Here is a 13,678-nt window from a genome sequence, read left to right on the forward strand (position 1 = left end):
GGGGTTTCACCATGTTGACCAGGATGGTCTCGATCTCTTGACCTCATGATCCACCCGCCTCGGCCTCCCAAAGTGCTGGGATTACAGGCGTGAGCCACCGCGCCAGGCCCCACTGCTATGACTTCTATTACCATCAGTTAATTTTGCATGTTATTGAAATTCATATAAGTGAAATCATACAGTGATCCTTGTATCTGGCTTTTTTCAGTCATCATTATGTCTAAAACATTCATTTATTTTGTTAAACATGTTAGTAGTTTGATCTTTATCGTTGCTATATAATATTCCATTGAAAAATATACCACAGTTAATTACACATTCTCCTGTTGATGGACTTTTGTGTTGTTTCCAGTTTGGGACTATTATTTTTAAAAATGCTATTAACATTCTTTTACATATTTTTTGGTAAACACATACATTGATTTCTCTTAGACAAAAACTTAGTAGTAGAAATGCTGAATCACAGGGTAGGTGTACATTGAACTTTAGTAAATGCTGCCAAACAGTTTTCCAATGTGGTTTGTAAATTGCAGTTTCAACAGCAATGTATGAAATGTCAGTTCTCCAATTGCCCATGTCCTCACCATCACTGCATAGTGTTGGTCTTAATTTTATCTGTTTTGGTGAGTATATAGAAGGATCTTATTGAGGTTTGAATTTACATTTTCCTAATGAATAATAGCATTAATCACCTTTTTATTATACTATTTCCCATTTGGATAGCATCTTTTTGAAGTTTCTTCTCAAGTACTTTTGTTCATTTTTTATTGAATTGTCAGTCCCTTTTCAAATTGATTCAGAGCCATTCTTTATATACTCAAGATATGAGTCCTTTGTGAGATACATATATTGAAATATGTTCTCTATGTCTCATATTTGCCTTTCCTAATGCTGCTGTTGTGTAATGAACAAAAGTTATTAATTTCAATAAAATCCAGAGTATCAATCTTTCCTTTCATGGATAGTGGGTTTTCTTTATTCAATTCAATAAATATTTGTCTACTTGAGGTTATGGAAATAATCTCCTAATTTTTATAACACGTTTAATGTTTAAACTTTCATATTTGGCTTATGATCTATCTCAAATAAAAATATTTTTACAGTGTCAGGTAGGGGTCAAAGTTCATTTTTCTTTCCAGCACAGTTATCCAATTGTTTGCTACACTATTTTTTTTTTAAAGAACCTAAACGTATCCAGTCACTCCTTTGTCAGAAAGTCAAATGACTATATATGTGGTGGGCTATTTCCATATTCTGTATTCTGTTCCAATAGTATATTTTCTATTTCTGCTTTAACATAACACTGAATTACTGTAAATTTATATTGGGCCTTGAAAAATGGTAGGTAAGTACTAGAACTTTGTTTCAGCTTTTTAAAGCTTGTCTTGGCTATTCTGAGTCTTTTGCAGGGGAAATCAGTTTATCAATTTTCATTTAAAGTATCTGTAGGGATTTTTAAGTTTGCAGTAAATCTCTAGGTAAGGTAGAGGATAATTGATATTTTGACAATATTCAAACTTCCAATAAAACGGACATGTTTTCTATGTGGGTATTGGATTTAATTTAACAATTAAATTATGTGGGTATTGGATTTAATTTAACAATATGCTGCACTTTTCATTTTTTGAATCTTGAACATATTTTGTTAAATTTATCTCTAGAAATTTGATGCTTTCTGGTGGCATTTAAATGGTATTGCTTTTCCTAGTTCATCTTCCAGTTGTTTCTTGGAAGTATATAGAACTAATTGATTTAGGAATATTGAAATTGTATATAAGAAAATTGTTGATTTCACGTGGAAGTATGTAGAACTAATTGATTTAGGAATATTGAAATTGTATATAAGAAAATTGTTGATTTCACTTATTAAAATGCTGAGTTTATAGTTTTTTTAAGTAAAATATAACCTCAGATATTTCTATTTCTTCTTTTTCATTTCTTTATACCTTTTATTTGTTTTTCATGCTTAATTGCACCGTTTAGGACCTACAATACAATGTTTAATAGAAGTGGTTATAGTTGACATCATTATCTTTTTTCTAAACTCCAAGGGAGAATGCTCTTTTTCCATTAAACGTAATGTTAGTGCCAGAGTTTTTGTACACATATTTTATTAAATTAAGGAAATCTCTTTCTATTCCTACTATAATGAGAATTTTTATAAATAATGTATTTGAGTTTTATCAAATTCTTTTTCTGAATCTACAGAGATGATAATGTGTTTTATTCTCCTTTACTCTTGATATAGTGAATTACACTGTTTAATATTTTATGTCAAAACAACCCTGCATTCTTGGGATAAACTCCAAGATGATCATGCTGTATAAAATTATATTTAAGTATTATTGGACTGGATTTACTGTTTTTTAAAAATTGTATATGGCCATGAGCATTATTGGCCTAAGATTTTCTTTTCACATAGTGTCTTTGTCAATGTTTTAGTATAGGGATTTGCTTGCCTCATGAGCTTAGTATTAGTATAGTATAACTTTTTCTATATAATTTTTATTTTTACCTGTGTGTGTATTAAAAATATGTCTCTTAGGAATCAACATACATTTATATCTTGCTTCTTTTCCAGTCCAACAATCTTTCCCATTTATTTGGAGTGTTTAGCCTATTTATATTTAATGCATATTGTTAAGTTTGGATTTTAGTCTGCCACATTGCTATTTGTTTTATGATCCTCCTTTGTCCCTGATTTCCTGTTCTGATTGGGTTCATCAGATATGCTATGGTATTCCATTCTGTCTCCTCTATTGACTTTTATCTCTATTGGCTTTTAAGCTCTCCCTCTTTCTACTGTTTTTAAATGATTGCTCCAAAGATTTCAGTGTGCACTCATAATTTAACATATTCTGCATTTAATTAATATTATATGACTTCACATATAATGTAAGATTGTTATAACAGTATAATTTTATTTACATATAATGTTCTTTTGTGTGATTGTGTTCATATATTTTATATGATTATTATATAGGTAACAAATTTTACAATTAATTTCTATTACTATTGCTTTAAACAGTCTCTTCTAAATAATTTAATATGAGAAAACCAATTTTCATGTTTACCTACATATTTACATTTCTAGTGTTCCACCCTCCTGTGTAGCAGACTTCTATTTGGTATCATTCCCTAAAGCTTGATGTTCTTCCACTGTCATTTATTGACAAGTGATTTTGCTGGTGACAGATTCTCTCACCTTTAATTTATCTGCAATTGTCTTTGTTTTAGTTTCATTTTAAATAAATACTGGATATAGAAATCTGTTTTTGATATTTGTTGCCTTTAGCACTTTAAATATTTCTTTCACTGTCTTTTGGTCTTCATTTTTCCTGATAATAACACAATAATTATTTTTATTGTTTTGCTTGTTTATGTCTGTTTTTTCTCTGGATACATTTGAGATTTTCTCTCTGTAATTGGTTTTCAATAGTTTCTTTTTGTTGTGGTTAGTTATGGCTGTATTTATTTTGCCCTGTATTCATTGATATTCCTGGATCTGTAGGGTTGTTATTTTTTAATAACTTTGAAAAATCTCAGCTATCATTTCTTCATATACAGTCATGTGTCACATAATGACATTTTGGTCAACAACAAACCACGTTTATGGGGGTGGTCCCATATGATTTTCATAGAACTGAAAATTTCCTATCACCTGGTGATGTCATAGCCATAGTAACATTGTATCACAACTCATTCCTCATGTGTTTGTGGTGATGCTGGTGTAAACAAACCTATTGCACTGCCAGTCATGTAAAAGTATAGTACATATAATTATGTATGATACATTATACATGATAATGATAATAAATGACTATGTTACTGGTTTATGTATTTTTTACACTGTACTTCATATTGTTATTTTAGAGTGTACTCTTTCTACTTATAAAAGTAAAGTTAACTGTGAAACAGCCTCAGACAGGTCCGCCAGGAAGTATGCCAGAAGAAGTCATTGTTATCATAGGAGATGACAGCTCCATGTGTATTATTGCCCCTGAAGACCCTGCAGTGTGATAAGATGTGGAGGTGGAAGACAGTGATATTGATGATCCTGATTCTGTGTGGGCCTAGGCTAATGTGTGTGTGTTTGTGTCCTAGTTTTTAACCAAAAAAAAAAACAGCTTGAAAAGATTTTAAAAAATTAAACATTGTAGCAATAGGAAAAAAGCTTACAAAATAAGGATGTAAAGAAAATATTTTTGTGTAGTTGTACAAATGTGTTTGTATTTTAAGCTGAGTATTATGATTACAAAATAGCCAGAAAGTTAAAACAAAAGTTTATAATGTTAAAAAGTTACAGTAAGATAAGGTTAATATATTATTTAAGAAAGAAAAGTATTTGTTAATTTAGTGTGGCCTAAGTGTACTGTGTTTTAAAAAGCCTACTGTAGTGTATAGTATTGTCCTAGGCCTTTGCATTCATTCACTACTCACTCACTGACTCACCCAGTACAACTTTCAGTCCTGCAAGCTCCATTCATGGTAAGTGCCCTGTACAAGTGTACCATTTTTTATTGTTTATATTGTATTTTTACTATACTGTTTCTAGGTTTAGATATACAAATACTTAACATTGTATTATAATAGCCTACAGGATGAAGTACAGTTACATGCTATATAGATTTGTAGCCTGGGAGCAATAGGCTCTACTGTATGACCTAATACCATCTAGGTTTGTATAAATACACTTCATATGTTTGCACAATGACAAAATCGCCCAACAGCTCATTTCTTAGAACACACCCCAGTTGTTAAGTGACACATAACTGTATTTCTTCTATCTTGTTTTCTTCTCTTCTTTTAAAATGCATTGACACACATATTAGATCACTTGATACTGTATCACAGGTCACTCAGGCTCTTGCTATATTTTCCATCTTTATTCTCTTTGAGCTTTAATTTGGATGATTATTATCCGCTACCTTCAAGTTTACTGCTTTTTAATGTGTTCAATATTCTGTTAATCTCCACAAAAATTTAATTTCCATTTGGTTCTTTTAAGAGTTACCATATTTTTTCAGAAATTCCCTAATTTTCACCCATTATATACATTTTGCCTATAGATTCTTTAACATATTTTTATGGCTATTTTAAAGATTTTTTCAGCTTGTTCCAATATTTCAGATATCCATGGGTCCATTTCTATTGGTAGTTTTGTTTTTTTGAATAAGGACCACACATTCAAGTTTCTTCAAATTTGCTAATTTTTCGTCTATGCCAAATGCTGTGGATAGTATGGTATAAAGATTCTGGATTCTATTAAATTTCTTGAATAATGTTGAATATTGTTCTAGCTGGCAGTTCAATTCCTGATATCAACTTGATCTTGCAGTGATGGAGTTTTAGATTTTGTTATAGCAGGGCTATTTCCAATGGCCTTTGTCTTATGTGTGTCACTTGGACTTGGCATATGGGCTTTACTCTTAATATGTGGCTTTTCTGGGGTCATTTCCTTAAAAAAATTATTTAGTATTTCTTACAGTGAAGTCTGTAAGCAACAAATTGTCTTAGCTGTCATTCATTAGAAAACATTTCCATTGTGCTTTCATTTGGTATTGAGTTATATAGTAGACAGAATTCTAAGATCTCTGCACCAAGATGCCTGGCCCCTATTTATTCAGTCAAAAGCCAATCTAGGTACTGCTCTTGGAAGGCTTTTTCAGTTGTGATTAAACTCCTAAATTAGTCAATCTTAGGATATGGAGATATTCTGGATGGGCTTAATCTAATCACATGAACTGTTTAAAAGCAGAGCAATTTCTCCAAGTGGTGGTGGTAGAGGAATTCAGAGAGATTCAAAGCATTAGTGGGATTCCACGTAAAAGAGGATCTCCATTGCTCAGATGGAGAAGGCCCATGAAATGGGAATGCCAGTGGCCCTCAGGACCAGAGAATGGTTTCCAGTAGCTAGTTAGCAAGGAAACTTGGAACTTACTCTTGTTTCCCCAAGGAACTAAATTTAGCCAACAACCCGAATGAGCCTGGAAGTGCATCTTTCCCCATGACAACCAGATAAGAGCCTAGCCAGACCAATACCTTGATTTTTGGCTTTATGCTAAGCAGAGAATCCAGCTCAGCTATGCCCAGAATATTACCTACAGAAATGGTAAGATAATAAATGGGTATTGTTTTAAGTCATTAAGTTTGGAGTAATTTGTTACATAGCAATAGAAAACTAATGCACTACTCTTTTGGTGATTATTTTTTACTTTCCTCCTAAATATGCCTGCTACTGTTTATTTTAGGGTCTTTGAATAGTTGCTTTTTGTATTCTGTCAAGTTTTTAATTATAATCAGTGAGAAAAAGAGGTTGTAGTGGGCTTGCTCTATCTTGGCTTGCCTCAAAAGTGTTTAGCGGTAAATTTAAGAAAATATTTGTACGGTATATTCACTGAAAACTATAAAATCTGCTGTGAGAAACTTTTAAATACAAAAATAAATGAAGAAATAGATCATACTTATGGAATGGAAGATCAAAATTGTTAGGAAGCCCTTATCCTTAGTAAACCAATGCAGAAACAGAAAACCGAGTACTGCATGTTCTCATTCATATGTGGGAGCTGAACAATGAGAACACATGGACACAAGGAGGGAAACAACACACACTGGCCTGTGGAGGTGGGAGTGGCGTGTGGGTCGGAGGGAGAGAAAGCATCAGGAAAAATAGCTAATGTATGCTGGCCTTAATTCTTAGGTGATGGGTTGATAGGTGCAGCAAACACCATGACACATGCTTACCTATGTAACAAACCTGCACATCCTGCACTTGTACCCCAGAACTTAAAATAACAATAAAAGAAATTTTAGAAATAGATGCCAGTTGTCTCTAAAGTCATACATAGATTTAAAGTGATTCCAATTAATAACCCAAAAACCTTTTTATGGTAACAGTTGACAAATGGATTCTAAAATGTGTATGGGAATGAAAAGGACATATCCAAAACAATATTGAAAAATGAAAACTAGTTGGAAGACTTAACACTAGTTGATTTCAAGATGTGCAATAATTAAGAATATATGGTACTTGATAAGCATTGAGAAATAGATCAATGAAACAGAATATGGAGGATAAAGACTCATATAGTAAATTGACTTTTGATAAAAGTATCAAATAAATTTATTAGGGAAAGCAGATTCTTTTCAACAAATGGCCCTGAGACAGCTAGATATTCATATGGGGAAAAAACAAAACTTAATTCATACGTTACATGGTACATAAAAAAATTGTGTTTAATTGGATCTTAGTCTGAACATAAAAGCTAAAACCATAAAGCTTTTAGAGGAAAACATAGATAGATATTTTCATGACTTGGCATAGGCAGATTTTCTTAGGATACAAAAAGCAGTAACTGTAAAAGAAAAAAACTGATACATTAAACTTAAAATTTTAAACTTCTTTTTATTAAAAGACACCACAGGAAAATGAATGGGAAAGCCACAGACAAAGAGAAAATATTTGCAAAACATAGACCTGAAAAATGACTGATGTCTAGGATATGTAAAAAAAACTTCAGCAGCTCCATAATAACAAGACATATTATACAATTTTGAAAAATAGAGAAAACTTTGAGCAGATATTCCACAAAAGAGATATACAAGTGGCCAATAAGCACATGAAAAGGTGATCAGTGTCATTAGTCATCAGAGACATGCAAATTAAAACCACAACTAAGTAGCTCTACATACCTACCAGAATGTCTATCATTACAGTTACTGATATCATCACAAAGGTTGTGCCAGTATCTGGAACAACTGGAATTTCTACAGGCTGTTCTGAGTGTGAAATGGTTTGGCAGTTTTTTAAGAAAATACAACATATTCCTACTCTTTGACCCAGCAATTCCACCTCTTGTTATTAACCTAAGATAAATTAAGGCAGAGGTCTACAAAAACGCCTGTTCAGAAATATTCATAGCAGCTTTATTTATGATAGGTAAAAGCAGGAAATAAAACAGATGTTTATAAATAGGAAAATGGATATTTGTAATAGCGAAAACCTGTCAATAAACCAAAATTCCAGCAACAGGAATGGATTTTTTAAATTATGGTATATTCATTTAATGGAGTTCTATAAATTGTACCAGTATAATTTGGTGGTAGTTGTTTTTATGTTTATGAATATGTAATAATGCCAACTTCAGGATAAATGAATTTAAAACATAAAATTATTGTTAAAAATAGGCAGCAAACACCAGCACCTTTTGGGTATCTTTTTGTCTTCATTGTTTCTATACTAGCACTATAAATTATAAGTTTGAATTGTAGCTCTTAAAGCAATATGGTTTTTCTTTTATTTTTAAATTGAGTTTTTTACTCTAGGAACCCCAGGCCCTCCTGGACCAAAAGGTATTAGTGGCCCTCCTGGGAACCCTGGCCTTCCAGGAGAACCTGGTCCTGTAGGTAAGCATGAAAAATAAGAGTTTGCTGTTCTAAAAAACTAATGTCTATCATAATCAGTTTGGGAACGTCAAATCATATTCAGCTGTGAACATTTTCAATAAAAGGAAATATGGTATCATTCACTTAACACTGTGTGTTAGGTACAGCATGAATAACTCTTAATAAAAAGTACTTAAAATTGGCTGGGCAAGGTGGCTCTAGCCTGAAATCCCAACACTTTGGGAGGCCGAGGTGGGAGGATCACTTGAGGTCAGGAGTTTGAGGCTAGTTTGGCCAACATGGTAATACCCCATCTCTATTAAAAATACAAAATATTAGCTGGGCCTGGTGGTTGGCTCCTGTAATCCCAGCTACTTAGGAGGCTGAGGCACTATTATCGCTTGAACCCAAAGGATAGAGGTTGTAGTGAGCCAAGATCACACCACTGCACTCCAGGCTGGATGACAAAGCAAGACCCTCAAAAAAAAAAAAATACTTAAAATTATCATTATGTGACCGTATTTTCTAGGCCCACTTTTTCCAGGGAGAGTTAATTCAAGTGTCCTATAATAGAAACTTTGATTTTTTTAGGATGGCAGGCTGTAGTAATTTTGTTTGTTGATTGATTTCAAAGTTAATAACTTCTCTTGGCCCCATATGAGGCCAATAATGCACCCCACTACCCTTCGCACTTTACTCTCTTAGATATTCTGAAATTATATTAAAATGAAGAACTTGAAGGTTTTAGATGTTGAATGACTATTCCTTATTTTGATTATCCTCCTTCATATTTTTATGCTTCATTTTTATAACATTTTGTGATCCAAAGGAGTGTCGCAAAAGCACCTTGGGTCTTTTGGATAGAGAAGGGAGCATATGGAAGTAAAAGGGAGTTGGAAATTGGGAAACTGGATGTAACCTGCTGTACTCTATTTTTTAGGTGGTGGAGGTCGTCCTGGGCAACCAGGGCCTCCAGGTGAAAAAGGCAAACCCGGTCAAGATGGTATTCCTGGACCAGCTGGACAGAAGGGTGAACCAGGTACTGTATTGTTTTCATTTTTCCTGTTTTTCTAATTTCTTCCTTGTTGACTCTAACTGGCCTTTTTATTACCCACAGTGAAATTATATCTTCTTTCTTACTTTCTAAGCTACCACACACTTTCCCCTTCCTAGTTACTATCTATCTTCCTCTTCATCCTGGGAATATTAGCTCATGTATCTTGATCAAGTTGCCTCCCTCTTACAAAAAACTCCAAATCTTTTTTTGTCTAATTTTTCATATCATAAAGAAGTTAGCTAGCTTTTGCAAATTTCTCTGTGGTTTACTATGCAATCGATACTTCATTTATATTTTTTCATATAAAGATATATTGAACATTCATCACAAATAGAATATATGTTTAGATAGTTTTCTTATGTTAGAATTATAGTTCTATGTTGGAAATAAATCTTCTGCATGTCTCATGTAATATACATTGTTGCACTTAATGAAAACCTCAATGATCTAAACATAATTTGGCCTTGTTTCCATTATTATTATCCTCTTGAGACTTTTTTGTTTTGTACTCTGACAGGTCAACCAGGCTTTGGAAACCCAGGACCCCCTGGACTTCCAGGACTTTCTGGTAAACCTTAATAAAACATGCTAAATCAATCTGTAGAATGAGAGTATTTCCAAATACATCTATTTTTCCATCTCCACCATTTACTATCATAAAATGCATATAAGAACCCAAAAAATCCAAAAGCTAGTGTTATATATTAAAACATTTATTATTTAGCAACTTAGTTTAAGGAGTTGTGTTAAATAAAAATGTATCTGTAAGGAAATTTACATGTAGATATCTCTTCATTAAATGCATAAATAAATGCCGAGGAAATGATAAAGAAAGAAGGCAAAATTGTAGGAAGTTAAGAAAGTCTGTAGATATATATCAATAATAAAAATGTTTCTTGAAAGTTCAGTCTTAATATATGTTTTGCATATTTGGATGGATATGTGTACACTCAATCTACCCTCCTTATCTTTTGCTTACTCTTACTGTGAGCACCAAATAGTAGAAGGACTGAATGTATATACAGACATGTATGTTTATGTTCTGAAATGACTGCTAACCATTCTATGGAGATTTTCTCAAACCATACACATATCTCTTGAAAAGTCACATAGATATCTTTCCCATGGCAGCAACATGAAAATTATTATTTTAAAATGCCACTGTTATATTACTCTTAAAAGTGTCAGAGGTAGAGGAAAAATGTTGAGAACAATTTTGCTAGACAGTGATTATAAATATTGGGTAGAATGGTGTTAGGGGACACATAACAACCATTGAAGAGCCATATCTTTCATTAGGCTCAAAATTAGACTCAAAATATTTGCTTTAGAAATTTCCTCCATCCATCTTGAAACTATATTTAAAGATACTTTATACTTTTTTTCTCATAGCTATTGGTCATGTGATCATTGCTCCTTCTTAACACAAAGGATACCTTTTAGGATGAAAGCTATTATTGTTTCTACATTTCTATATATACTCTAATAGATGCTTACACATACATATATTTAATAGGAAGAATGGTTTTCTGGGTGGGTTTGGGATTTGGTAGGAGATAGAGATGACTCCTGTTAATTCCATTACTTGCCCTAATATGTGTGAATAGCTAACCTTATAGGCAAGCCTGTAACTCAGTGTTATTTAATATATCCTCTAATTACACTTTACTTTCATAGGCCAAAAGGGTGATGGAGGATTACCTGGGATTCCTGGAAATCCTGGCCTTCCAGGTCCAAAGGGCGAACCAGGCTTTCGTGGTTTCCCTGGTGTTCAGGGTCCTCCAGGCCCTCCTGGTTCTCCGGGTCCAGCTCTGGAAGGACCTAAAGGCAATCCTGGGCCCCAAGGTCCTCCTGGGAGACCAGGTATGTCAATGAGTGGTAGGGGAATGGTTTATTTATTAGTTCATGTATTTCATTTTGCTGGCAGGTTATTCAGTCTTTAAGACTTTAGATTTTTTCCAGTGCATTGTAGGATGTTAAAAAAAGAGACTTTAGAATTTGTAATATAAGAACTTCTTACAAGTAAATAGCTTGGTTCATAGCTAACTCCATCTATTTCCATGGTTCTAATAATTTGCTTTAGTAATGCATTTTATCATTTACATAGATGAAGTAAAACAACTTAGAGAATAAAGGAAATGATGGTTTTATTAGTCTTGTTACTAAAAGGTAAAACTATACTGTTAACCTGTCAGCAAAATGCTGTCTGCATTTTTAAATGTGAGCTTCTCAGCATGTCATCACAGAAATCATTTTAGTGATCACCCAATAGATGCTTGTGGTCCATACCAAAAGTATTGCTATGGTTCTGTCATATGATCAGCAAATCTCACCAGGCACAATAAAAAAAAAATTATCTTCCATAGGAACTAGGCAATCAAATTTATCTCCAGCATCACAGCATGATCAAATTGACTAGTGATCTCTTCATACCAACCTCATGTCTATACCTCATTTGTCTTGCGTTCACTGCTCTAGTAGTCTCAATTTTGCATCCAGTGTTCACTTTTTCATTTTGTATCTGTGCTGTGCCATTTTGTTTTACTAATTTTGGAAATGCTTATTTTCATCCTGGATTAATGTCGCTGAGCCTAGTCACTGGTAATAGGTTATTAACAGATTTTGAGAACTGATATTCAAATTTTACATTCCTGGTCATTGAAAACTTGAAAGTAAATGTCCTTTTATTCTTTGAAAGTCTCTGACATTATAAAAATGCATTTCAAAATGAAAATTTTCATTTATATTACAGTAAAATCTAAAGTGATTGGAGTTCATTTTAATAAGATGTTCTAAAAACATGAATTAAATGGGATCACATACTGTGTTCAAAGGATCATTTTCAAAACCAAATTTTATCTGATCTGATGTAATCTGATGGAAAGTATTATTTAAAGTTTTATGTTTGTTTACTATTGAAGAAAACCAGTGAAAATCTCCTCGGCCATGTTAACTCTCTTGCATGTAATGTAGAGAATTGAAGCAAGTATCTTGCTTGATTTTGCATGCAGTAATTCAAATAAACCAAACTATTATCCCTTTTATATTTTAATCATCACTGTGGTTATTCATTCTTATTAGTAATGAATGAGTAATGAGCACACTGTTGAACATTACTTTGAAATATGTTGGTATCAAGCCATTAGTCACAAAGATGCCTTAAAAATTGCATTTTTAAAAGAAATAATAATGAAAGTAGAAGAATACACACCTGATGAGTGTTTGTGACTTCTCAATTTATTTCATAAACTATAAATTAAAACTGAGTTGTAAACCCTATTGCTCTTAGAATTGATTGTTCCTAGTCTGAGCTCATAGTAATGATTATGAAAAAAATTAAATTTGGCCTTTAAAAATATACCACAGTGTGCTGTTTTCATTTTAGTGTTGTCACTAAGTGGTGATAATTTGGTTTATATACAGATGCATGAATATGAACTTTCAGAGTATTCTTTTATTGAATTAAGTTTTAACTTGAAAGTATTTAGTGTAATGCTTTTTAGTTTTTTGATATTTCTAACAATTTTGCTATTTTTCCTTTTTGTCAATGATGACATTGGGCCTTGGTGAACTTTGATCCCTATCCAGGTCCTACAGGTTAGATCCTTAACTCCAAAGTAGTAACTGCATGAAGTTTGAAATTTTCTAATGTATTTATATAAATATATTTATATATTTGTGTGTGTATAAATATATATACAAATATGTGTGTATGTATGTATATGTGTATATTTATCTACACACACCTGTACCTAATGTTTTAAAGTGTTTGAATGTATTTTAAAAGCATATATGCCAATTCAATTATTACATAATGACTTATCTCTTCAAGTTTTCAGGAACTTGTGGAACCAAGTGTTTCTATCTATTGGAAAGACCCAAAATGACTCAACTAGGAAAACTAATTCAACATTTAAAAATTCATATTTGTGACATTTTCAGTTGAAAATTTATAGTACCTAAAACAGGCTTATATACTTTACCTTTCTTTGAAGTATGTTTCTTATGTTTAATTTATATCTGTTAATGCAAACGAATTGAACTAGCCTTCAAAAGAACATTCTTTTTTTCCCCCATTTATTTTACTGCATTTTAGGTTTTGGGGTACATGTGAAGAACATGCAAAATTGTTGCATAGGTACACACGTGGCAGTGTGATTTGCTGCCTTCCTCCCCATCACCTACATCTGGCATTTCTCCCCTTGCTATCTCTCCCCAGCTACCCACCCTCCACCA

At 32.7% G+C, this 13,678-nt stretch overlaps 1 protein-coding gene across 4 annotated transcripts in view; it reads left to right on the forward strand.

The window, feature by feature from the left end:
* The window catches only part of COL4A5 (collagen type IV alpha 5 chain), a 258,298-nt gene that overhangs the window by 209,536 nt on the left and 35,084 nt on the right, over nucleotides 1–13,678 (forward strand). For 2 of the 4 annotated variants that reach the window (XM_037744956.1, XM_017546470.1), the window contains 5 exons: nucleotides 8,326–8,406; nucleotides 9,326–9,424; nucleotides 9,960–10,010; nucleotides 11,120–11,305; nucleotides 13,031–13,039. In XM_037744956.1, the coding sequence (XP_037600884.1) occupies nucleotides 8,326–8,406; nucleotides 9,326–9,424; nucleotides 9,960–10,010; nucleotides 11,120–11,305; nucleotides 13,031–13,039 (426 nt within the window). The remainder of the gene's footprint in view (nucleotides 1–8,325; nucleotides 8,407–9,325; nucleotides 9,425–9,959; nucleotides 10,011–11,119; nucleotides 11,306–13,030; nucleotides 13,040–13,678) is intronic. The other 2 variants (XM_017546471.1, XM_017546472.2) reach the window with 1 other exon arrangement.

The sequence above is a fragment of the Cebus imitator genome, unplaced genomic scaffold, assembly GCF_001604975.1.
Source record: "Cebus imitator isolate Cc_AM_T3 unplaced genomic scaffold, Cebus_imitator-1.0 Scaffold189, whole genome shotgun sequence".
NCBI lineage: Eukaryota > Metazoa > Chordata > Mammalia > Primates > Cebidae > Cebus > Cebus imitator.